This window comes from Triturus cristatus, chromosome 6, assembly GCF_964204655.1.
Source record: "Triturus cristatus chromosome 6, aTriCri1.1, whole genome shotgun sequence".
In the NCBI taxonomy this organism is placed as follows: Eukaryota; Metazoa; Chordata; class Amphibia; order Caudata; family Salamandridae; genus Triturus; species Triturus cristatus.
In genome coordinates, this window is record NC_140589.1 from 772,931,572 (window position 1) to 772,959,496 (window position 27,925).

The window sequence follows — 27,925 nt, forward strand, 5'->3', positions numbered from 1 at the left end:
CGCATGGTTGGGGACCTTGGGGGAGCCCCAATGCCCCCCCGGTCCTGCTGGGTCCCAGCCTCCTGCAGGAGCCGGCATTGCTTTTCCACAAGGGGAGCTGCTGACATGCAGCTCCCCTTGTGGAAAAGCAATCTGCTTTGGATTTTGGAAGCGAGAGCAGGAAACCTGCTCTCACTTCCAAAATCTAACGCAGAGTTTGCTATGAATGGGCGGGAGCCATGCTCCCACCCTGCCATAGCAAAGAGCAGTGTCCTGGGGGTGGGCACCCCGGGACACTGCAGGAGCTGGCCCTGGGAGGTGGTGGCCCCCTTCCCAATGTGCTTAAAGCCACAGGAAGGTGGTGGTCTCCGGGGCGTGTTGAGCCCCCAAACAGGTTTGATTGTTTTTTTAAAAAAGGAGCTCCGGGTGGCGGTCCACGAGACAGTTGGGAGGCCCGGTTCCCCCGCGAATATTTATGAAAAGCCCCAGGAGTGGCGGTCCCCAGGGCTTGGGGGGGCCTTGGAGGCCCTCCACACATTAAAAAACAAGCCCCGGGGGTTGGCAGTCCCCGGGGCTGCGGGAGGGCCATGTGCCCTCCCGCATGTCATTAACATAGCTCCGGGGAGGTGGCGGTCCCCGGGGCGGGAGCCCCTGCAATTATAAAGTATAAATTGGACAATGCCCCTGGGACCTGGCCCACCCGGGGCCTCATTTAAATGAAGTGCGGGAGCCCGCGCTTTATTTTTAAAAAAAAATGTCGCCGGGATTCGCGACCCCAGCGCGCATTCTAACAAAATTATTTAAAAAAATGCTTTTTGTTGTCCCTGGGGGTCCTTGTGGGACTCCCTGAGCAGGCCTAGGTGGTTAGGGTGCTCTTTTTCACCTTTGTTGCACTGTTTTCTAGAACCGAGTCACAAGATGGCAGCCAGCACTTCCTGGTTTGGAGTGTTGGCAGCCAATCACAGTGAAGCTTGTGCTCGGTAGGGTTCGCGCGCCCACCGCTGCCCTAGATATTGAAACATTTATTTTTTAATTTATCAGCAACTACTGAACAGATTCACTTCATTTAAAAAAAGGTCGCTTTTCTGAACCAAGCACTACCTTTTTGCTAAATTTGGTGTAATTCCATTCAGCAGTTCAGGATGTAGCGTTTGCTAAAGTTTCCTATGGGAAATTGATTTTCAGACTTTTATTTTTTGAATGTCTCAGCAACTACTGAACGGATTTACACCATTTAACAAAAAGGACTCTTTCTAAACCAAAGGCTACCTTTTTGCCACGTTTGGTGTAATTCCGTTTAGCCGTTCAGGCTGTAGCCGTGTCTGAAGTTTCCTATGGAAAATAACATGGGGAAAACATGTTTTGGGACCCCCCTTTTTTCTCGGCCCCCGCTTGGCGAATCACCCCGAAACTTTCAAGACAAGAGCTGACCGGATCTGATTACTAGTATTGAAACTTTCAGGAACATTCATCAACCGGGGCCAAAGTTATTGTGACTACACATCCCAGCATGCTGTATGAAGAAATCTAGTACGTAGTTGAACCCATGAGGGTTTTTTCAAACAATCAGCATGCAGTATTGCAGTATAAAGAGCGCTCCAATGCGTACAGGAGAAATCCCTCTGATGAAGTGGTACGTTGGCCATAAAAATGTGTCAGGCAATACAACAAACTTGGATGGCTGGGGCGGGCTGAACCATGATGCCAAGTGGTAGATGTACTGTCGAGTGCATCTTGAGAAGCTTCGGCGCTTGTTGGATAAAATTATGACACTGGTGCACTCCCGTGCAAGATGCACCATCTTGAAGAAATGAGAGGCTGAGGGAGAGGAACCGTCCTGCTCCGAATTCCAGCACAGTGCGTCTTGATGAAAAGTGCCTCCTCCCATCACATCCAGATCCTATCAAGGATTTTAAATGACTCTCGGAAATCTGTACGCTTTGGAACCAACTATAGGTGTTTAATGAAAGCTCGATGTGACTACACATCCCAGCATGCTGTATGAAGAAATCTAGTACGTAGTTGAACCCATGAGGGGTTTTTCAACCAATCAGCATGCAGTATAAAGAGTGCTCCAATGCGTACAGGAGAAATGCCTCTGATGAAGTGGTACGTTGGCCACAGAAATGCGTCAGGCAATACAACAATCTTGGATGGCTGGGGCGGGCTGAACCATGATGCCGAATGGCAGACACACTGTCGAGTGCATCTTGAGAAGCTTCGGCATTTGTTGGATAAAAAAAATACATACTTATATATATATATATATAAATATATATATTAATCCACTATTTCCGGACCCAAATCCAGGCTGTCACAGGGCGGTCCAAGTGAAAAGACGCCGGACATCTTCTATATCAACCACCAAAGTTTCTGTAATAAACAGGAACCACTCGGACGCCTTCGTGTGCTGTCAGTAATAACGTATTTAATGGCACAGAACTACGCGTTTCGGCTTTACGCCTTGATCACGTTAATCAACATTACATGTCAACATGATTAAATACCTTATTTACAAGAATATACAAAGGACACTCAAACACCCAGTGAGGACCCAATAATGTGGCGGCCATCTTGTAATGTATACAAGTAAGAATCAAAGTAAGTGAATACCACTCATGACGGTATCTCTGACAGCCCTATCCGCCAAATATATCAGCTGCCTCTATAATAGTGACATTACTGAATGTAAAATAGTATGCAGACTCATTAGTTGTGACGAATTCTTACAAAAACCCAAGTGGGTTTAGAGCAATAATACTGTTAGTCATTTTTCGTAATAATAAATACAAATAGATACAATGACACATAATGCCCATGTGGGCTGAAAAATGCAACATCACAAATGAAAAATATCATAAATCCAGTTATAGGTGTAAGACATAAGACAAAAAAGCCCCAGTGGGCTGAAGAGCAGTTGTCACAAATCTTTCATGATTGCTGCCTAAATAGGAATGCTTGAAACATGATTCTTAGATCCAAAATTCTCAGTCTTTCCTGATAAGTGAAAATATCTGTGGCCACATATATTTCTCACAAATACATAAGTGTCACCACCTGGAACAAAAAAGATAAAATTATAATTACTAACAACTCCTTTTTCTTCATGACAGTCATCAGATCATTATTTCTCCTGTAAGTGAATTGCCAGCTCCTCACTCGAGTTCAGGCCTTTCGGTACCAGACTTTCAAAATCAATAATGTACCTAGACTCCAATTGTCTAAGTGACAGTTCTCTGTTTCCACCTCTGACTCCTAGATCTACTGAATCAATGACAACCATACGAAGTAAAGTTACAACTTGAAAGTGTTCTGAATTAAAGTGACGGGCTACTGGGTATTGTCTGTTGTTATTCTTAATAGCCTGCATATGCTCCAGTACTCTCTGTTTAGCTGGGTGTTTGGTACTTCCCACGTACCACTTCGAACAAGGGCAGACCAGTACATAAATGCAATATGTAGTATTGCAAGTCAAGTTCTTCCTTATAGAAAACTCTCTTCTTGAGTTAGGTATAGTGATTTTATCACAATCAAAGCTGCCATTACATGCTTTGCATTTTTTACAGCACTTAAAACCCGGTTTGCCTCTGACAACACTCTGTCCTGTCTCAGTTACATAGTTATGGCTAAGTTCATCTCTCAATGAACGACTCTTCCTAAATGTAATTTGAGGATTACTGCCAAGATTTCTCTTCAGATGTTCATCTGTAAGCAGTACATGCCAGTGTTTGTCAAGGTTTCTGCGAACCTCGGTTGCCTGCCCTGAGTATGTGGTAATGAATCTTACATCATTGCCCTCAACTGTTTTCCTTCTGGGATGCAGAAGTTCGTTTCTAGTAACTCTTTCAACCCTAGAACAAGCTTCCCCGATGGTTTTATCACTGTAGCCTCTTTCTTTGAAACGTTTACACATGATACCCTCTTCAGCTTTATATGCCACAGTAGTATTGCAATTTCTTTTGGCACGCAAAAGCTCACCGTAGAGTATACTGTAAATAAGATTTCGTGGATGAGCACTGCTGGCACTAAGAATACTGTTGCCGGCAGTTTCTTTGCGAAACAATCCCGTCTCCAACACATTCCCTTTGACTTCAAGAGATACATCCAAAAAATCCATAGAACTTTTGGTGATATGTTCAGTCAAGATAAGATTATATTCATTGACATTCAATTTGTCAACAAAGTCCTTGGCTGAACGTTCATTGCCACACCAAATGAAAAAGATATCGTCAATGTACCGCAGCCACAGGGTTACATTGTTCTAAAATTCAGTCATCTGCGAGACCACTTGCTCCTCCCACCAGCCCATGAACAAGTCCGCATAACTGGGGGCGAAAAAAGTGCCCATCGCAGTACCCTGTGACTGCCGGTAGATGGTATCATTGAAAATGAAAAAGTTGTTAACAAGACAAAATTTAATCATGTCTGTGATCATTTGTGAATGATGCAGCAGTGAAATAGATTGTGTTTTTAGGAAGTGTTGGATAGCTTGTATACCTAGATTGTGTTGAATACTGGTTTAGAGGCTACTCAAATCAAGGGTCACTAGGGTGTAGCTGTTTTGCCAATGGATTCCATCAATCACTGTAAGGAAGTGTGTAGTGTCTCTTAGATACGAGGGGAGAGCTACAACATACTGTCTGAGATAATGATCAATAAACTTGGATGTATTCTCCAATAGAGAACCCATTGAGGAGACAATGGGTCTCCCTGGGGGGTCAGATAAGCTCTTATGGAGTTTAGGAAGTAAATAGAGGATGGGAATCTTAGGGTGGGGACAGTACAAAAAATGAAATTCCTCCCACTCCAATAGTCCCCTCTCCCTCCATTCAACTAATAATTCTCTATAACTCACATTGGATTTCAAATGTCTGCCATATTGGATTTGCAGTAACAGTTTACATCACTCAATTGTCTGATCCCTTCCGCTATAAATTTGTGTTTGCCCAAGACAACGACATTGCCTCCCTTATCCGATTGTCGGATTACAATGTTGCTGTTAGCTTTGAGATTTTCCATAGCTTTGATTTGTGTTAAGGTTAGATTTTTCCTATTGCAGGGAGTTTTGATATACCTTAACTTATTCAAATCCGACAAAACACCTTTTTCAAATACATCTATGGCATCACATTGCACATTGGGAAGGAATACAGATTTGGGTTTGAAACTGCTGCCAGGGTTGATGTCCAACTCCTCCCCCCAAGTTTCCACATTTTCTGGTATACTGCTATCAGCAGTATTATTGTCACTTAAAGTATTAAGTATCTGTAACATCTCAATGTCAGCAATATTCAAATTACTCACTTCACATGGTGTTATGTTGACTGTCCTTCCAGGTGGACGTGTATTAAACCATTTCTTCAATTTAAGTTTTCTAGAGAAGAGAAAAACATCAATCCTTGTTTGGGCATAATTCATGTTAGAGGATGGACAAAATGATAATCCTAGGGAGAGAGTCTCAGTTTCTTCAATGGAAAGAGGTCTTTGGGAAAGGTTCACTACAGTCATGTTTGCTGTTTCCTGCCCCTTGTCTCCATTCCCACCGGAGCTTTGTGTACGCCTCTTCCTCCTCTCTTTTGCCTTCCTATTCCTCTTGTTCCTCCTCTGCCTCCTCGTCCTCTGCCCCTTTGTATTCCTATATCTTGTTGAAATTCTGTCCTGGTTTGATTCATCAACTGAAATTGTAACAAAAAATTATTCGTCTTCCTCTGAGGATCAAGTATTAGCTCCTGATTCACAGCTGATGCATCTGATGAGTAATCATCCGATATGTCACTCTCAATAATTTCAATGGGTGCCACTGGTGTACAGATTGGCATAGCTGTTGATACCTTGTTCCCTTGAAATAAATGATCGTACTTTTTATGGAATGTTAATGTTCTCCCTGATTGATAATCTTTAAAATCACGGACAAACTTTCTTTGTTTCTTGGCAGTTATTTCGGCCTCAAGTTTGTCCATCCGGATCATTAAATTCTTCATGAACTCATCCAATGTTTCCTTGGGAACTAGTAGACGAATTTACGTCAGAACCTTCTCTATTTCCAGAAGGAGTTTGGATCTATCTTTCAGTGCATACTTAATTAGGATGCGCATCATGGTAATAGAACATGCCGTTGAATTCTCAGACCATTCATCTAGCATGTCAAGATCCGGATCTTCGTAAGTAGGAATGGTAAAGATACGAAGACCCCGTGGTACACGTTTAACTTCTATGTAACGTTGCAAAGATTCTGCTTCCCACCATTTGGAAAGTTCTTTTCTGTGCAATCTCTCCAGGGTACTATACAAGGCTTGGACAGTAATCTCTTCTGAAATGGTGGATGTAGGATTACAAGTTCCATTATTAGATCCACTGGATGCAAAAAACAGCTTATCAGCCGTTTGTTTCCTTTGCGCTTCTAGAGCGCTTGCCATAATCTATACGTAACTGACAGCACACAAATGCCGGTGCGGGAGATGTCCTCCCTTAGTCACCACCGGCTCCCGGCCCCTGGGCCACCGCGTGCACTTGTGAGCAGGTGCGTGGAGCCTGGTAAGAAAAATCACAGCCAGCACAGGAACATGGGCACACAAAGGACGTCACTCCTCGTGTGCACCACAATCGCAACGGCAGCGTAATCACTCACCCGTCTCCCCACCTCCCAGTGCCGCGAAGAACAGATCTCTCCGGCCATCTCAGCTCCGTTCGCGTATACGTGATCCTCAATATGCGTCACACCGATCTCCGGAGCACCGATGCCGCAGCTCACAGGGGGTCAGCCAGGATACCTTACAACACGTTAATCCACTATTTCCGGACCCGATTCCAGGCTGTCACAGGGCGGTCCAAGTGAAAAGACGCCGGACATCTTCTATATCAACCACCAAAGTTTCTGTAATAAACAGGAACCACTCGGACGCCTTCGTGTGCTGTCAGTAATAACGTATTTAATGGCACAGAACTACGCGTTTCGGCTTTACGCCTTGATCACGTTAATCAACATTACATGTCAACATGATTAAATACCTTATTTACAAAAATAAACAAAGGACACTCAAACACCCAGTGAGGACCCAATAATGTGGCGGCCATCTTGTAATGTATACAAGTAAGAATCAAAGTAAGTGAATACCACTCATGAGTGTATCTCTGACAGCCCTATCTGCCAAATATATCAGCTGCCTCTATAATAGTGACATTACTGAATGTAAAATAATATGCAGACTCATTAGTTGTGACGAATTCTTACAAAAACCCAAGTGGGTTTAGAGCAATAATACTGTTAGTCATTTTTCGTAATAATAAATACAAATAGATACAATGACACATAATGCCCATGTGGGCTGAAAAATGCAACATCACAAATGAAAAATATCATAAATCCAATTATAGGTGTAAGACATAAGACAAAAAAGCCCCAGTGGGCTGAAGAGCAGTTGTCACAAATCTTTCATGATTGCTGCCCAAATAGGAATGCTTGAAACATGATTCTTAGATCCACAATTCTCAGTCTTTCCTGATAAGTGAAAATATCTGTGGCCACATATATTTCTCACAAATACATAAGTGTCACCACCTGGAACAAAAAAGATAAAATTATAATTACTAACAACTCCTTTTTCTTCATGACAGTCATCAGATCATTATTTCTCCTGTAAGTGAATTGCCAGCTCCTCACTCGAGTTCAGGCCTTTCGGTACCAGACTTTCAAAATCAATAATGTACCTAGACTCCAATTGTCTAAGTGACAGTTCTCTGTTTCCACCTCTGACTCCTAGATCCACTGAATCAATGACAACCATACGAAGTAAAGTTACATCTTGAAAGTGTTCTGAATGAAAGTGACGGGCTACTGGGTATTGTCTGTTGTTATTCTTAATAGCCCGCATATGCTCCAGTACTCTCTTTTTAGCTGGGTGTTTGGTACTTCCCACGTACCACTTCGAACAAGGGCAGACCAGTACATAAATGCAATATGTAGTATTGCAAGTCAAGTTCTTCCTTATAGAAAACTCTCTTCTTGAGTTAGGTATAGTGATTTTATCACAATCAAAGCTGCCATTACATGCTTTGCATTTTTTACAGCACTTAAAACCCGGTTTGCCTCTGACAACACTCTGTCCTGTCTCAGTTACATAGTTATGGCTAAGTTCATCTCTCAATGAACGACTCTTCCTAAATGTAATTTGAGGATTACTGCCAAGATTTCTCTTCAGATGTTTATCTGTAAGCAGTACTTGCCAGTGTTTGTCAAGGATTCTGCGAACCTCGGTCGCCTGCCCTGAGTGTGTGGTAATGAATCTTACATCATTGCCCTCAACTGTTTTCCTTCTGGGATGCAGAAGCTTGTTTCTAGTAACTCTTTCAACCCTAGAAAAAGCTTCCCCGATGGTTTTATCACTGTAGCCTCTTTCTTTGAAACGTTTACACATGATACCCTCTTCAGTTTTATATGCCACAGTATTATTGCAATTTCTTTTGGCACGCAAAAGCTCACCGTAGGGTATACTGTAAATAAGATTTCGTGGATGAGCACTGCTGGCACTAAGAATACTGTTGCCGGCAGTTTCTTTGCGAAACAATCTCGTCTCCAACACATTCCCTTTGACTTCAAGAGATACATCCAAAAATTCCATAGAACTTTTGCTGATATGTTCAGTCAAGATAAGATTATATTCATTGACATTCAATTTGTCAACGAAGTCCTTGGCTGAACTTTCATTGCCACACCAAATGAAAAAGATATCGTCAATGTACCGCAGCCACAGGGTTACATTGTTCTCAAATTCAGTCATCTGCGAGACCACTTGCTCCTCCCACCAGCCCATGAACAAGTACGCATTACTGGGGGCGAAACAAGTGCCCATCGCAGTACCCTGTGACTGCGGGTAGATGGTATCATTGAAAATGAAAAAGTTGTTAACAAGACAAAATTGAATCATGTCTGTGATCATTTGTGAATGATGCAGCAGTGAAATAGATTGTGTTTTTAGGAAGTGTTGGATAGCTTGTATACCTAGATTGTGTTGAATACTGGTATAGAGGCTACTCACATCAAGGGTCACTAGGGTGTAGCTGTTTTCCCAATGGATTCCATCAATCACTGTAAGGAAGTGTGTAGTGTCTCTTAGATACGAGGGGAGAGCTACAACATACTGTCTGAGATAATGATCAATAAACTTGGATGTATTCTCCAATAGAGAACCCATTGAGGAGACAATGGGTCTCCCTGGGGGGTCAGATAAGCTCTTATGGAGTTTAGGAAGTAAATAGAGGATGGGAATCTTAGGGTGGGGACAGTACAAAAAATTAAATTCCTCCCACTCCAATAGTCCCCTCTCCCTCCATTCAACTAATAATTCTCTATAACTCACATTGGATTAAAAATGTCTGCCATATTGGATTTGCAGTAACAGTTGAAACTTTGGTGGTTGATATATATATATATATATATATATATATATATATATATATATATATATATATATATATATATATATATATTTATATATATATATATATATATATATATATATATATATATATATATATATATGAATGATCAGAATAATGTTGGCTCATTGTCATACTCAAGATACATTGATATTTATGTGTGCACTTTTTGTGGAAACAACCCGCTTATGAATCAGCATTTTTCTGAGTTCCTCCAATATCTCAAGATGTAATATTGAACTTAACTTGGCACTTTATTTTATTTGTACCTCAAAATTCTCTAAGTGGATAATGTTTATCTAGCAACAGCTGGGAAGAGTGTTCATAAATATATATTATTTTCTGAATTGTATCTCAAAATATTGTTAGTAAAATTATCAGATCATAAATATTATGGCCTAAATCTAATTTGCAAGAAATATTGTTCCATCTGGTGTAGATTTTCTATTAGTAATTTCAATAATGTGATATGTTTTTTAAATTATATTTTAGACACAATGTATGGAGCTAGGCAGGCAGGTTGTGTGCCAGAGCAAGTTAAAGAGCAGGACAGTGCCATATCTTTGTAGATATGGCGCTTTCCTGCTCTGATCGCTGTCAGGTAATGCAGTGCAGTAACTCTGGGTGCTGTGCTGCTTTATGTGACAGTTTTGTATATCTTTGCCTGCCTTTGTAAGAATTGGAAAACGCAATCTCATACCTAAAGTCAAGGGCAGGCGACCCTCATCTGACTCCGTTCACAATCTCTGGAAGGCTGTGCTAAACCAAATGCCCTTGGATTAATGATCTTTCCTTGAGCAATGGCTGCCCACACTGAGTGAGAAAGAGAATGATTCCTATTTGTAGAGTTTAGATCTAGGCCTGTGAGAAGGTGCCCTCTTGATACTGACATTTGGTGAGAATGATGACACTGGAATTCGCATGAGAAGACATAGAGCACTATGCAAATGGATATAAAAAAATAGATGCCATGCCTAAACCAAATATAATATTACCTAAAATATCAATATATGAACAAAAGGTACACTCTCATAATATATAAACGCTAACAAAAAAAACGAATCTGATATATGCATATCAAGCATAAACAACCACGGGCAAAATGCCATATGTTTACAAAATGTAAATGTTTTCCACAAATACATAATTGAAAAAACTGCGAGCCTCGTTTTGAGTAATACATGCATTGCAGGGGGTTGGTTTTGCACCTGCTTCCTTCTGTTGTCTGTGTAATGGGTAAAAGCTTGTGAAAACAGCCTTTGCAACACTTTGTTTTAAACAGTAGCCCACATTCCACATGGTTTTACTTATGCAAAGTGCTCCTTGCAGAACCTTGAAAAAAAATGCAGGCAAAATCCTTGCACTGACTGCTAGTTGTTTGAACACCCTTATTGAAATACAGGTCACAAATTAGTGCCCTCACAACTTCCAGTGTTGAGTGAATCAAGAGTTGCATACGTACATAATACAGACTGATTCAAATAGATAAACTTACTCTTTTGTGAAAATGTACTGTTTGTTTGGTATTCACAAACTACAAGCTTAATTTTACTAATAGTAATTTTACGACTGCAGGGATTCCGCATTCAGGGGCTTATTTATGAGCACCTGCATCAATTTGGCACCTAGGGAGATGCGTCACTTGCGTCAAGTATAATATATGCGGGGGGGCGTTCTCCCGCAAGTAAGCCTCGTAGAAGTGGCACAGTGAAATCTATTAGATTTCACTGCGTCACTTCTAGGACGCTACTGCATCAAAACCTCATGGCAGGCATAAGGGTGACGCAGGCACAGGCCTACCCCATGCATAGCTGGAGTTGCATCATTCTTACGACGCTACTCCAGCAATGCGTGGGTTTTGCAACGACAGATGCGCCAGGATTTCTGACACATCTGTCTTTCCTTGTGACATGGAGTGACATGCATTAAATAGGGTGCATCCATCGTGTCCCAAGGAGGGCACAGAGAAACTGATGCATCAGTTACTGATGTATCAGTTTCTCATAAATGAGGCCCTTAGTACGGAGAACTCCACACAAAAATATATGAAAGGCCTATCTTTTTATGTTGGGAATATCCGGCACGAGTGGGCAGTCCTAAAATTACTATTACTAAAATGTACCTCGTAGCTTGTGATTACCAAACAAATAGTAAACATGACGTAAACGAGGCCACTGTCACAATCTGCATCAGGTCCTGGCCACTGAACCTAGAACTTGGGAAAACAACAGAAGTTAGTGACCGTATTTTCAGCATTCTGATCAGCTGAGCCAATGTCTATATTCCATACAGAGTGATACATTAATTTAACTGTTAAAAATTCATCACAGCTACCTAACTATCCAGAGAGAATTAATGTAAACAACAATGCAATTTTTGGGTCTGATCTCGCCTGGGCTACTTTACAAAAACAGTAACCGGTCTGACCTTGCTGTTAAACAAATTATGTGTTTCTTATTGCAGACTCTGGAGGCTTTGTGCTAGACGAGAGCAAAAGCGGTATCGAGAAATACAAGGGATTTAATTTCGTGGCGTCGATGTTTGTACGTGAACACGTAGACTCCTTGGAAGAATTTGAAATTAGAGACGATGACGTATTAATAGCCGGGTATCCAAAATCAGGTAAGGTAAATCATCCTTTCAGACCAATCACAAAATTTACAAATTCCCATCACTTGGGGCTTTATGAAGCCTCAGGTTGAACTTTAACCTCCAAGTTAACCCAATGTATCTCGGTCAGAGTTGCTATTTAGGAGAAATAATATCACCTGACAATAGTGTCTTCTGAAATCACAGTTTTCTTTTTCACAAACATTTTTATTACGTCAAATGTCCTTTTACGGGAGGTCTCTGGAGAAGGACTGTGGAACCCTCCTGTCAAGACTTTACTCCCTCCTTTTCTTGAGTAGGAATATTATGGAACTAAAAGAGAGCAATACATTTACAGGGTAAGGTGTGGAACTGGAGATAGTGGGACGAGGCTCTTTACTTGCTACTCCCTCATACCCCCTACATTTCCATCTCCCTGTACCTCCGCCTCGTGTCAGTAGACCTGCTTTCAGCATACACAGTCCAATTCAGGCCTCCATGCTAGCATTTGCAGCTTTATACAATAAACCACAAGCTGATTCTGCCCCCACTAATATTAATATGTTTGGTGTATTGCAATTGTTTGGAAACAATCCCTCTGCTCTGCAAGATATTTGTGAATTCTGCGCAAAGCAACAGAGAGGCTGGCTGCACCGTAAAGCAAATCCCTACATTGTGAGCAGCCTCTTTGTGCATATGCCAACTATAAAAGGGCCTCCCTTTAGTCTATACGTTTTTGCACCTAGGTTTACCTGGTGTACAGTTGATATGTTTACCAGTTTTTATCAGTTTTGCATTTTCGGTAAATGTCAATGGCATTTCCCAAAGTGGTTTTACAGTTGCTATTGACTGTGCTTTTTTACAAAAAGAGATAACGGTCTATATAAGCTAGCTTTGCATTACAGAAAAAGAAAGTGGGCAACCCAATCTACCCTTGGAGGCTTGGGAAAGTTAAGTATTAACGGGCAAAAGTGCCTTCAAGGGATTCACTTAAGCACACTCAGTCTGACAAAGATATATCAAGGTTCCAGCCGGTAACCTGCAGTTAATAAATCTCTACTCCAGTTTTAAATTTCTTCCCGAAAGATCTACAAAAGATACTGATGCAACGGATGTGGATTGTTCATTAATCACATTTATATAATATGAATATAGAGGGTACAAAAAGATTGAAACAAAACACAAAAATGACTGAGGTTTACAAAGAGATTCACTACAATTAGTACCTCCGAGTCATTCTTGCACGCATCTATTCCAAACCAAAAATACATAAACAGAACATTGAGTCTGAATAAAACAAAAAACACTTTCAAAAGGGAAAATTAAACAATAAGGAAATAGATGAGGTTGTCGACGTTTTGGTCTTGTTGGTGTATGCATCCGTTAGACCATCTTAAGGACGATAAAATGGGTTGTTGTGTGACCACTGTATTAGCAAAATATTCAAACAATATATACATCAATAAAAGTAAAAACTAAAGAAGAAAATAGGAGACCCATGAATAAAGAGAAAAAGGCAGTGACTTGCCCTATAAAAGGTTTATTCGAGAATGGGCAAAATAAGTTGAAACCATACCCTACAGAAGACACTGAGGGGTAAATCCACCAACCTTAAATAAAAAAGTAGTGGCGAAAAAAGCGATTGAAGCCGTATCCTTCAGAAGGCACTGTGGGATGAGACACAGACCAAGATAAGAAATTTTAGAAAGTTGTGGTGAATAAAAGGACAGTAATTAAAAAACGTACTTATGAACATTCTATTGGGAAGGTCCAATAATCCGTATCCGTAGACTAATAAATCTTACTGATTATTACATGGAAGGAGCTATTGAAAAGCTCATACAATTGGAATAATTATCAACTAGAAGGAAAAAGGAAAAGTAAACTTTACTTCTCAGTTCCTTAATCTGTATACTCAGGAATGTGTAGCAATAGAAACGACTGGCATAACGTCGTTTATAAACCTAAAGGTGAATAAATATCAGTTGCAGTCACATTGCAATAGTTTTGAAAAAAGAGAGGAATGCCTCGTGGTGTGGTTCAGTATTCTAAAAATTATTGTTGAAATGACCTAGCTCGAGTGACCATCTTACATGTAGAGGCTACACTAACACAGCTCCACATTCATTTATTCGGTCGATCAAATGGGTTTATAGATACTTTGTCAAATTCAATGATTAATACAAAGGCTGTAAAACCGCTCTCAAGGATCTTAGATAAAGATTTTGCAGTTATTAGATGGCGCATGGAGTTGCCCATTATTTCAATTGTTTGAAGAAATCACATAGCGAGTCTGGTGTAATGACTTGTAAACATGACCTGAAACATGACCTGAAACGTGTGCTTACAATCATATGCTCTATTCTCTATTCATGCCTAAGCTGATTATATCAAGCATTACCATATACATATTTTCAGACAATCGTAGTTGTTGATATGGATACATATACCCCGCTATTCCAATGTATCTAGAAACATTACCCTTATCGTTTAAAGAGCTTACCAAATGTTAAGGCTTGAATACAATCGCCATGGTAATTTAACTGTTGATTATGCTCGCAAAAGTCTATGGAACAAGATAACAGAATTTAGTTTTAAAGGCGTGCTCTTGCCCGAGCCAATTGAGAAATTTCAAAACTATGGCAAAATAGCCAAACAATTGTGCATGCAAGCGAGAGACAGAGTGAAACTCCTCCGTAACACCGCTAACACTTCAGTCGGCGTCTGTCGGAGTGTAAACACGGGACCGTATTTGAAAAGACTTCTCAGCAGAGGTAAAGAACGGACTGAATAGATGCTGCATCCAGATGTTCGCAGGAACAGCGGCCATATTGGAGTATGCAATTACCAATCAACATAAAGGACTAAAATGTTAACAACTTGTCGAGGTGATTTTTTGAAGAAAAGGGACGGCCATCTTATGATAACACGAGATTTTCAAGGACAGATGCTCACATAGATCTCGGCATTTAGAGGCTCCAGTATAGGCCTTTTAAGGTGGACAAAGAAGGGGAGCGTTCCAAAAGATTTTACATTGCTTATATTACATAGGTAGTTACACAGACTGTCCTCCAAAAATCCTAGAAAAGGGAAGAAGACCATATCAATAAACTTGGCACATCCCCAATCTAAAGATGTCATTCATCTTGGTATTATTTAATTATGAGGCATATACGAAATTTCAAGGAAGATGTATTTCCTACTCAAAAATGAACCAAAACATATACTGTGGAATAAGTCCACAGTTACCTTAATCCTGTTCTGTAGCCGCCTTAGGTGCCGACAAACGCACCTATTACTAATCTCATATTTAAAGAGTTATAGAGGTTATGAATATTACGCAGCATATAGAAGGGTGTGGAGCTCTTCAGAACAAGGCTGAAAGCATCATAACATATGAAAGTCATAGAAAAGGACAGTGACAGATTGTAAAAGATGACAGTTAGAACCATGAATCAATAATGACAGATCTTATACAGAGAAACAAATACATCTGATACCACGCTAGTCTTCTCATAACATTATACATCACTTGTGGACACTAGACTTAATTGACAAAACAAGCCATATTCCTTGACAATAAAGAGGACATATGTCAAGATGTTATGCTTGTTGATATAATATCTCATCACATATAAACAAACTGTTGGTTTAGGTTATTAACATATGAATACATTCTTGTTTAAATGATTGCAGGAAAGAAATGGCTTTGAGCTTCAGACTGCAAATATAAAGCATGTTTTAAACAAATGTCCTACTGCAATGCAAGGCAGATCGATGGCGCACCTCGATACATTAATAAAGGTGGAGAATCAAAGGGGAATGCTTTTAGAGAGAACATGCAAGGGAGTGCCATTCCGTTGCTGAATTAAGATCTTTGGCTGTGTTGTCTGTACGACATTTCCATTTGTTTTCTTTCAATGTGAGAACACGGTCAACGTTGCTGTGTCTTTTTGATGGTTTGACTACTTCCACCACCCACCAAGACATGTCTTTAGCTGTGTGATTGGTCCTAGTGTAATGTTCGACTAGTGGTGCATTTTCTACTCTACATCGAATTCTGGATTGATGTTGAAGGATACGTTTCTTAACTGCTTGTCTAGTTTTGCCTATATAGTGTGGGCCACAAGGGCATTAAATACAATAAACAACATTGTTTGTGTTGCAGTTAGAAAACTCCTTAAGAGTCATATTTAGTCCATTACCCGTGAAAGACTTAGTTGTCTCTGTTCTACCACATGCTGTACACATGTTACATTTGTAATGTCCCACTACGGGGATCAATTGTCGCATATTATCGACAGTATTAGTATCAGGAGAAGTATAGGCATGGACTAGGCGATCTTTCAAGTTAGAGTCACTCTTAAAAGAGAACATGGGTTTATGTTCCAGTCTTGGTAGTCCATTCAATAGTGTCCAGTGTTTCTTAGCAATTCACTCAATGTTATTTGAATATGTGCCAAAGGTTAAAATTTCACTTTGTGAAAATGTCTTTCTCTTTGAGAACATGTTTTATAAACAACAGAATGGCATAGCCATGGGTGCAGTTTATGCCCCTGATATAGTGAACATCTATGTATCAACCTTTGAGAAACAGTTCATCTATGATGCCACCAACCGTTTTTCATTGAACATTATTCATTGGCTAAGATATATAGATGAAGTGTTTTTAATTTGGAGGGGCAACAAGGACCTACTTTTGGCTTTTCACGAATGGCTTAATTCTAGAAACCCTCATTTAAAGTTCACACTAGAATCAGACACATACAGCATGAATTTCCTAGACATCACCCTCAAGGTAGATTTCCATAACCTCCTTTACACCACTTTGTACACTAAACCTACTGCGAGAAATACACTGTTGCAGTATAATAGCCACCATCTGCAAGTGTTTAAAAATGGCCTGCCTTTCGGGCAGTTTCTGCGTTTATGCAGAAACTGCACACATAAGGAAGACTATTTTGCTGAGGCAAAAACACTCAAAGAAAAGCTAAAAGCACAAGGCTATCCTGCCAACCTGCCTAAGAACTCTCTCAAACGTGCATGGTACAATAACCATGAGGCTTTATTGGAATTCGAAGATAAACCAACACACCCACAGTTTTTTTGTGTAACTACCTTTGGCACATATTCAAATAACATCAAGGGAATTGTTAACAAACACTGGACACTATTGAATGGACTACCAGGACTGGAACTTAAACCCATGTTCTCTTTTAAGAGGGGCTCTAACTTGAAAGATCACCTAGTCCTTGCCTACCTACACCTCTCCTGGTACTAATACTGTCAATATTATGCGATAGTTGATCCCCGTAGTGGGACATTACAAATGTAACATGTGTACAGCATGTGGCACAACATAGACCAATAAGTCATTCATGATTAATGGACTAAATATGACTCTTAAGCAGTTTTCTAACTGTAACACAAACAATGTCGTCTATTTTATTAAATGCCCTGGTGGCCTACACTATATATGCAAATCTACACAAGCAGTTAAGAAGCGTATCCTTCAACATCAATCCAGAATTCGATGTAGAGTAGAAAATGCATCACTAGTCGAACATTACACTAGGACCAATCACACAGCTAAAGACTTGTCTTGGTGGGTGGTGGAAGTGGTCAAATCATTGAAAAGACACACCAACGTTGACCGTGTTCTCACATTGAAAGAAAACCAATGGATATATCAGACAGACAACATGGCCAAAGGTCTTATTTCAGCAATGGAATGGCACTCCCTAGCAGGTACTCTCTAGTAGCATGGCCCTTTGATTCTCCACCTTTATTAATGTATTGAGGTGGGCCATCGATCTGCCTAGCATTGCAGTAGGACCTTTGTTTAAAACATGCTTTATATTTGCTGTCTGAAACTCAAAGCAATTTCTTTCCTATAATCATTAAACAAGAATGTATACATACATTAATAACCTAAACTAACAGTTTGTTAATCTGTGATGAGATTATATCATCCACAAGCATAACATCTTGAACATATGTCCTCTTTACTGTCAAGGAATATGACTTGTTTTTTCAATTAAGTCTAGCTTCCACAAGCGATGTATAATGTGATGAGAAGACTAGCGTGGGATCACATGTATTTATTTTTATGTATAAGATCTGTCATTATTGATTTGTGGTTTTAACTGTCATCTTTTACACTCTGTCACTGTCCTTTTCTATGACTTTCATATGTTATGATGCGTCCAGCCTTGTTCTGAAGATCTCCATATCCTTCTATATGCTGCGTAATATCCATAACCTCTATAACTCTTTAAATATGGGATTAGTAATAGGTGCGGTTGTCCGCACCTAAGACGGCTACAGAACAGGATTAAGGTAACTGTGGAGTTATTCCACAGTATATCTTTTGCTTCATTTTTGAGTAGGAACTACATCTTCCTTGAAATTTCGTATATGGTTCATAATTAAATAATACCTAGATAAATGACAACTTTATTCCAATGTATCTAGAAACATTACCCTTATCGTTTAAAGAGCTTACCAAATGTTAAGGCTTGAATACAATCGCCATGGTAATTTAACTGTTGATTATGCTCGCAAAAGTCTATGGAACAAGATAACAGAATTTAGTTTTAAAGGCGTGCTCTTGCCCGAGCCAATTGAGAAATTTCAAAACTATGGCAAAATAGCCAAACAATTGTGCATGCAAGCGAGAGACAGAGTGAAACTCCTCCGTAACACCGCTAACACTTCAGTCGGCGTCTGTCGGAGTGTAAACACGGGACCGTATTTGAAAAGACTTCTCAGCAGAGGTAAAGAACGGACTGAATAGATGCTGCATCCAGATGTTCGCAGGAACAGCGGCCATATTGGAGTATGCAATTACCAATCAACATAAAGGACTAAAATGTTAACAACTTGTCGAGGTGATTTTTTGAAGAAAAGGGACGGCCATCTTATGATAACACGAGATTTTCAAGGACAGATGCTCACATAGATCTCGGCATTTAGAGGCTCCAGTATAGGCCTTTTAAGGTGGACAAAGAAGGGGAGTGTTCCAAAAGATTTTACATTGCTTATATTACATAGGTAGTTACACAGACTGTCCTCCAAAAATCCTAGAAAAGGGAAGAAGACCATATCAATAAACTTGGCACATCCCCAATCTAAAGATGTCATTCATCTTGGTATTATTTAATTATGAGGCATATACGAAATTTCAAGGAAGATGTATTTCCTACTCAAAAATGAACCAAAACATATACTGTGGAATAAGTCCACAGTTACCTTAATCCTGTTCTGTAGCCGCCTTAGGTGCCGACAAACGCACCTATTACTAATCTCATATTTAAAGAGTTATAGAGGTTATGAATATTACGCAGCATATAGAAGGGTGTGGAGCTCTTCAGAACAAGGCTGAAAGCATCATAACATATGAAAGTCATAGAAAAGGACAGTGACAGATTGTAAAAGATGACAGTTAGAACCATGAATCAATAATGACAGATCTTATACAGAGAAACAAATACATCTGATACCACGCTAGTCTTCTCATAACATTATACATCACTTGTGGACACTAGACTTAATTGACAAAACAAGCCATATTCCTTGACAATAAAGAGGACATATGTCAAGATGTTATGCTTGTTGATATAATATCTCATCACATATAAACAAACTGTTGGTTTAGGTTATTAACATATGAATACATTCTTGTTTAAATGATTGCAGGAAAGAAATGGCTTTGAGCTTCAGACTGCAAATATAAAGCATGTTTTAAACAAATGTCCTACTGCAATGCAAGGCAGATCGATGGCGCACCTCGATACATTAATAAAGGTGGAGAATCAAAGGGGAATGCTTTTAGAGAGAACATGCAAGGGAGTGCCATTCCGTTGCTGAATTAAGATCTTTGGCTGTGTTGTCTGTACGACATTTCCATTTGTTTTCTTTCAATGTGAGAACACGGTCAACGTTGCTGTGTCTTTTTGATGGTTTGACTACTTCCACCACCCACCAAGACATGTCTTTAGCTGTGTGATTGGTCCTAGTGTAATGTTCGACTAGTGGTGCATTTTCTACTCTACATCGAATTCTGGATTGATGTTGAAGGATACGTTTCTTAACTGCTTGTCTAGTTTTGCCTATATAGTGTGGGCCACAAGGGCATTAAATACAATAAACAACATTGTTTGTGTTGCAGTTAGAAAACTCCTTAAGAGTCATATTTAGTCCATTACCCGTGAAAGACTTAGTTGTCTCTGTTCTACCACATGCTGTACACATGTTACATTTGTAATGTCCCACTACGGGGATCAATTGTCGCATATTATCGACAGTATTAGTATCAGGAGAAGTATAGGCATGGACTAGGCGATCTTTCAAGTTAGAGTCACTCTTAAAAGAGAACATGGGTTTATGTTCCAGTCTTGGTAGTCCATTCAATAGTGTCCAGTGTTTCTTAGCAATTCACTCAATGTTATTTGAATATGTGCCAAAGGTTAAAATTTCACTTTGTGAAAATGTCTTTCTCTTTGAGAACATGTTTTATAAACAACAGAATGGCATAGCCATGGGTGCAGTTTATGCCCCTGATATAGTGAACATCTATGTATCAACCTTTGAGAAACAGTTCATCTATGATGCCACCAACCGTTTTTCATTGAACATTATTCATTGGCTAAGATATATAGATGAAGTGTTTTTAATTTGGAGGGGCAACAAGGACCTACTTTTGGCTTTTCACGAATGGCTTAATTCTAGAAACCCTCATTTAAAGTTCACACTAGAATCAGACACATACAGCATGAATTTCCTAGACATCACCCTCAAGGTAGATTTCCATAACCTCCTTTACACCACTTTGTACACTAAACCTACTGCGAGAAATACACTGTTGCAGTATAATAGCCACCATCTGCAAGTGTTTAAAAATGGCCTGCCTTTCGGGCAGTTTCTGCGTTTATGCAGAAACTGCACACATAAGGAAGACTATTTTGCTGAGGCAAAAACACTCAAAGAAAAGCTAAAAGCACAAGGCTATCCTGCCAACCTGCCTAAGAACTCTCTCAAACGTGCATGGTACAATAACCATGAGGCTTTATTGGAATTCGAAGATAAACCAACACAACCACAGTTTTTTTGTGTAACTACCTTTGGCACATATTCAAATAACATCAAGGGAATTGTTAACAAACACTGGACACTATTGAATGGACTACCAGGACTGGAACTTAAACCCATGTTCTCTTTTAAGAGGGGCTCTAACTTGAAAGATCACCTAGTCCTTGCCTACCTACACCTCTCCTGGTACTAATACTGTCAATATTATGCGATAGTTGATCCCCGTAGTGGGACATTACAAATGTAACATGTGTACAGCATGTGGCACAACATAGACCAATAAGTCATTCATGATTAATGGACTAAATATGACTCTTAAGCAGTTTTCTAACTGTAACACAAACAATGTCGTCTATTTTATTAAATGCCCTGGTGGCCTACACTATATATGCAAATCTACACAAGCAGTTAAGAAGCGTATCCTTCAACATCAATCCAGAATTCGATGTAGAGTAGAAAATGCATCACTAGTCGAACATTACACTAGGACCAATCACACAGCTAAAGACTTGTCTTGGTGGGTGGTGGAAGTGGTCAAATCATTGAAAAGACACACCAACGTTGACCGTGTTCTCACATTGAAAGAAAACCAATGGATATATCAGACAGACAACATGGCCAAAGGTCTTATTTCAGCAATGGAATGGCACTCCCTAGCAGGTACTCTCTAGTAGCATGGCCCTTTGATTCTCCACCTTTATTAATGTATTGAGGTGGGCCATCGATCTGCCTAGCATTGCAGTAGGACCTTTGTTTAAAACATGCTTTATATTTGCTGTCTGAAACTCAAAGCAATTTCTTTCCTATAATCATTAAACAAGAATGTATACATACATTAATAACCTAAACTAACAGTTTGTTAATCTGTGATGAGATTATATCATCCACAAGCATAACATCTTGAACATATGTCCTCTTTACTGTCAAGGAATATGACTTGTTTTGTCAATTAAGTCTAGCTTCCACAAGCGATGTATAATGTGATGAGAAGATTAGCGTGGGATCACATGTATTTATTTTTATGTATAAGATCTGTCATTATTGATTTGTGGTTTTAACTGTCATCTTTTACACTCTGTCACTGTCCTTTTCTATGACTTTCATATGTTATGATGCGTCCAGCCTTGTTCTGAAGATCTCCATATCCTTCTATATGCTGCGTAATATCCATAACCTCTATAACTCTTTAAATATGGGATTAGTAATAGGTGCGGTTGTCCGCACCTAAGACGGCTACAGAACAGGATTAAGGTAACTGTGGAGTTATTCCACAGTATATCTTTTGCTTCATTTTTGAGTAGGAACTACATCTTCCTTGAAATTTCGTATATGGTTCATAATTAAATAATACCTAGATAAATGACAACTTTAGATTAGGGATGCCAAGTTTATTGATATGGTCTTCTTCCCTTTTCTAGGCTTTTCGGAGGACGGTCTGTATGACAATCCTATGTAATATGAGCAATGTAAAATCTTTTGGAATGCTCCCCTCCTTTGTCCACATTAAAAGGCCTATGCCGGCACCTGTAAATGCCGAGATTTATGCGAGCATCTGTCCTTGAAATTCTCTTGATATCATAAGATGGTCATCCCTTTTCTTCAAAAAAATCACCTAGATGAGGTGTTAACCTTTTGATCCTTTATGTTGATCGGTAATTGCATATTCCAGTATGGCCGCTGTTCCTGGGAACATCCGCATACAGCATCTATTCAGTCCATTCTTTACCTCTGCTGAGAAGTCCTTTCAAATACGCTCCCACGCTTACACTCAACAGACACCGACTGAAGTGTTAGCGGCATTACAGAGGAGTTTCACTCTGTCTCTTGCTCTGTAAGTTTTCGCACGCACAATTGTTCAGCTCTTTTGCCATAGTTTGAAATTTCTTGATTTTCTCCGGCCAGAGCACACCTTTACAACTATATTCTGTTATCTTGTTCCATAGACTTTTGTGAGCATAATCACTAGCTAAATTACTATGGCGATTGTATCCAAGCCTTAACATTTGGTAACCCCTTTAAACGATAAGGGTAACATTTCAAGATAGATTGGAATAGCACGGTATATGTATCCATATCAACAACTACGATTGTGTGAAAATATGTATATGGTAATGCTTGATATACTCAGCTTAGGCATGAATAGAGAATATGATTGTAAGCACACGTTTCAGGTCATGTTTACAAGTCATTACACCAGACTCTTCCAAATTGGGAAGCTCGCTATGTGATTTCTTCAAACAATTGAAATAATGGGCCACTCCATATACCATCTAATAACTGCAAAGCTTTTATTTAAGATTCTTGAGAGAGATTTTAGAGCCTTTGCATCAATCATCGAATGTGACAAAGTATCTGTAAACCCATTTGATCCACTGAATACTGAAAGTGGAGTTGTATTAGCCTAACCTCTACATGTAAGATAGTTACTCGAGCTAGGTCATTTCAACAATTATTGTTAGAATACTGAACCACACCGAGAGGCATTCCTCTCTTTTTTCAAAACTATTGCAATGTGGCTGCAACTGATATTTATTCACCTTTAGGTTTATATACGACATGTAATGGCAGTCATTTCTATTGCTATACACTCCTGAGTATACAGATTAAGGAACTGAGAAGTAATGTTTACTTTTCCTTTTTCCTTCTAGTTGATAATTGTTTGAATTGTAAACAATCAGGAAGTTGTATTAGTCTGCGGATTCAATCACGTTTGGACATTCCTAATAGAATGTTCCTAAGTACGTTTTTTAATTACTGTCCTTTTATTTACCACAACTTTCTAAAATATCCTATCCTGGCCTGTGTCTCATCCCACAGTGCCTTCTCAAGGTTACGGCTTCAATCGCTTTTTTTTACCACTTCTTTCTTCAAGGTTGGTGAATTTACCCCTCAATGTCTTCTGTGGGGTATGGTTTCAACTTTTTTGCCGATTCTCAATTAAAACCTTTATAGGGCAACTCACTGTCTTTTTCTCTTTATTCATGGGTGTGCTATTTTCTTCTTTATTTTTTATTTTTATTGATGTATATATTGATTGAATATTTTGCTAATACAGGGGTCACACAACAGCCCATTTTATCGTCCTGAAGATGGTCTAATGGATGCATACACCAACAAGACCGAAACGTCAACTACCTCATTTATTTCGTTGTTGTTTAATTTTCCTTTTTGAAAGTGTTTTCTGTTTTATTCAGACTCACTGTTCTGTTCCTGTATTTTTGGTTTGGAATAGATGCGTGCAAGAATGACTCGGAGGTACTAATTGTAGTGAATCTCTTTGTAAACCTCGTTCATTTTTGTGCTTTGTTTAAATCTTTTTGTACCCTTTATATTCATATTATATAAATTTGATTAATGAGAAACCATACCCATTGCATCAGTTTCTTTTGCAGATCTTCGGGAAAAAATTTAAAACTGGAGTAGAGATTGTTTAACTGCAGGTTACCGGCTTGAACCTTGATATATATCATTGTATGAATTGTCAGACTGAGTGTGCTTAAGTGAATTCCTTTAAGCTTTGCATTACAACTCCTCTTTTGATTTCGCATTTCTTTGAACAATGTTAAATAAGACTTTGCATTTGCAACATGGTTTGCACAGAATTTTTGAATGCACCATTTTATGTGCATTAGGCCCTGGAAATTTTCTCTGTAATATGGGGCCTCCCTCGTGCATTTGCTCTTAAGACATATGTCAGAATTGCTTCACTTCATTTATGTGCACTCAAGTTACAAACAACCTATCAAATACACTTTGTCAATATATTACTGTAATGCTGAGGATCATAAAATATTTGTTTGCGTTTTTGCAAAATAGCACACTAGAGTAGAAACTGAAAGCATTTTACTTTGTTTTACAGGAAACATTTTCACTCAACAGGTCATGAGTTTGATTTATAATGAAGGTCATCGCAAGGGAACAGAAAATTTAAAAAATATAGAAAGAAGTCCATGGATAGAATACGTCCTAAAGAATGTTGATTATGCCAAATCTCCTTCGCCACGGCTATTTTCCACCAATCTTCCCTATTTCTGGGTTCCGAAGGATCTACGACGCAAAAGAGGAAAGGTTAGTTAATTTAAAGTATATCTTAATTGTTCAGTACTTTCAGGTATGAGGGGTATCTTCTGAAAGGCAAGTAGCATAGCCACTAGTTTGATTTCCTGTTTTTTTTCTTTTTATGTGAAAAGTTTCCTTATATGCTTCGTATTCAGGTTTTTGAGTATGCTTAAATGGGAGAGTGAGAAGTTTTATCACAACAAGAATATGTCTTCTTCTGAGTGTCTTGCATTCAGTTTCATTATATAGTGAGTGACGTTCATTGAAGTCTTTGAGTTATTTCCTTTGCTTTGGTATGTCCCCTGCCCCTTTTTAAAGCTTTAACTTTTTTGTGGACCCGTTCCACGAGGGTGGAAAACTATTGTTGACCTATTTCTACTATTACTGTCTTCTGTGTCCAATCTGTTTTCATCCTTTGCCATTCTTGCTGCTTGTTACCTGTGATGTGCTGGTGTTTTCCTAATATTGTTAGCCTGTAGGTATGTAGGATGACATGGAGCTCTTGTGTATGGGTAACTCGGAACAAAAAAGCTGCTGCTAAAAGGTTAACTAACTTCTTTTATCCATTGTTAAAAGCATTTTGGAACAAAGTTCTCCTGCTGGCTATTAGATGTTTATTCAGGTAGATAGAGGTTAGTTAACTCCTCAGTGGAATAAATTGAATAGAAGTTAACTAATGACCTATGCCCCATAGGTCTTCTAAACAGTCACCACTTCACTCAGCTAGTTTGAATAGCTGAGGAAAAGAATGCATGTGTCTTAATCTCAAAAAACAAAAACACGGGGCGTGGCCATGGAAACTGCACAACTGTGTTTTGGCAGAGTTCTCTCCCTGCGGCTCCTCCCGGATCAATATGAGAGTCACCCAGAAGATTTGTATCAGCCCGTGGTGGTGGTGAATGAAGGGGTGAGTATTCAGCATTGCCGTGAGTATAGAAGAAAAATCTGTGAAGATTAGATGCCACTTTCCTGGAGCTCAGAGCACAGTTGCTCCGAGTGGCCCAAGAAGACATCCATGGACTAGGTCCAAGTTAAGGCTAGGCTCATCTAGGCCACAAGGGACACCACTGGCTCATGAGGACCTTAAACAATCAAGGGAGATGACCTGAACCTTGGGGTGTTGGACTTGGCACTTTCTGCCGGTCACCCCCAAACCTATTGCCTTCACCAATCCTATATTCTAAACCCAATTTTGTTGACATTTTCAGGACTCTGTGCACTTTACAACTGCTAACCAAAGTTAAAGTGCTCGTGCTCTCCCTCCAAACATGGTTCAGTTGGCTTTCACCTGATTGGTTTATTTAATTTACTTGTAAGTCCCTCGTATAAGGGTTACCAGGACCTGTAAATTAAATGCTATTGGTGGGTAGCAGTACTCAATGCGCCACACACTAAAATGAGCTTTTTAAAACAGAAAAGTCCCCTGCACATGCTCACAGAATACAAAAAGTTAATACAATTGTGAAAAAAAGGAACTCTCTTCATCCACTGCTCTGTGCGGCTCCATAATATATTGTCCTTATTGTAAGCTCCTTTGTTCAAAGCCTTAGCCTAGCCAACACGTGCTTCGTCGCTACCAAGGAGTACACAACGACTTCTTCAGGGCTAAATTCCTGTGTTTCTGATCCTTGTTGTCGGTTGTAATTCCGTCCCAAAGGTGTCTGTATTGTCTCCACCACTAGAGACTGGATTTAGGTTTCCTGTTATCACATGTATGGAACTTCTTATCCAAGTGGGGGAATTTAGAACAGTTTTTCCCAAGGAAGGGATTCTCTATTTTGAAGAAAACCGTGTTTCCAATATTCGAGGCTCCTAAATCAACTGATCTCCTATTACAGGGTTGTGGCGGTCAGCCAACAACAGTCCTGAGGCTGCCGGTCGCCCGATCTGGAAACCAGCTCTGTGAATCCTCCCGCGTATGGTGGGGATGGCATTCCCCCACTTAAGAAGTGCCATACATGTGATTCAAGGAGACCTAAATGCAGTCTCTAGTCATGGAGACAATATAGACACCTTGGGGCAGAATTGCAACTGACAACAAGGATCAGAAACACAGGAATTTAGCCCTGGAAAAGTCGCTGTGTACTCCTTGGTAGCGACGAAACACGTGTTGGCTAGGCTAAGGCTTTGAACAATGGAGCTTACAATAAGGACAATAAATCCTGGAACCGCACAAAGCTGAGGATGAAGAGGGTTACTTTTTTCACTATTGTATTAACTTGTTTTGTATACTACGAGCGTGTGCAGGGGACTTTTGTGCTTTCTGTTAGTGGTTTACCACAGTTTAGGGAGAGGGGCGGATCTCCCTACCCTTTTTCACCACAGTCACACATAATTACACCCAATAGTATCCGCGCACTGCCTAGGAGCGCCATCATTCTACTAGAATAACCACCGAGCGTGTAGTGCCTTTTTAAACATGTCTTAGGCCTGCCACTGTAGTCTGTAGTGCAGTTTTAAACTGCCAATTTCGACGTGGCAAAATAAACCTTTGGCCAGGTCCAAACCTCCCTCTTTAATACATATAAGCCACCCCTAAAGTAGGCCCTAAACAGTCCAGAGGACAGGGTGCATTATGTTTAAAAAGCAGGATATGTGTTTCTAAGTTTTACATGTCCTGGTAGTGTAAAACACTTAAATAATTTTTTTACTACTGCAATACCTCCCTCTCCCCCAGATTAACATTGTGTTACCTTACTGCATGTAATAAGTGTTAACTTTTGATTGGGAAAAGGTAGAAATGTCATGCTTGACTCAAATGAATAATAATTTA

General features: G+C 39.6%; 1 protein-coding gene across 1 annotated transcript in view; it reads left to right on the forward strand.

Annotated features, from left to right (window-relative positions):
- LOC146817851 (amine sulfotransferase-like) overlaps window positions 1-27,925 on the forward strand; it is a 500,929-nt gene that overhangs the window by 143,149 nt on the left and 329,855 nt on the right. The window contains exons 3-4 of the mRNA XM_085611330.1: window positions 11,878-12,036; window positions 24,953-25,161. Of these exons, the coding sequence (XP_085467456.1) occupies window positions 11,878-12,036; window positions 24,953-25,161 (368 nt within the window). The remainder of the gene's footprint in view (window positions 1-11,877; window positions 12,037-24,952; window positions 25,162-27,925) is intronic.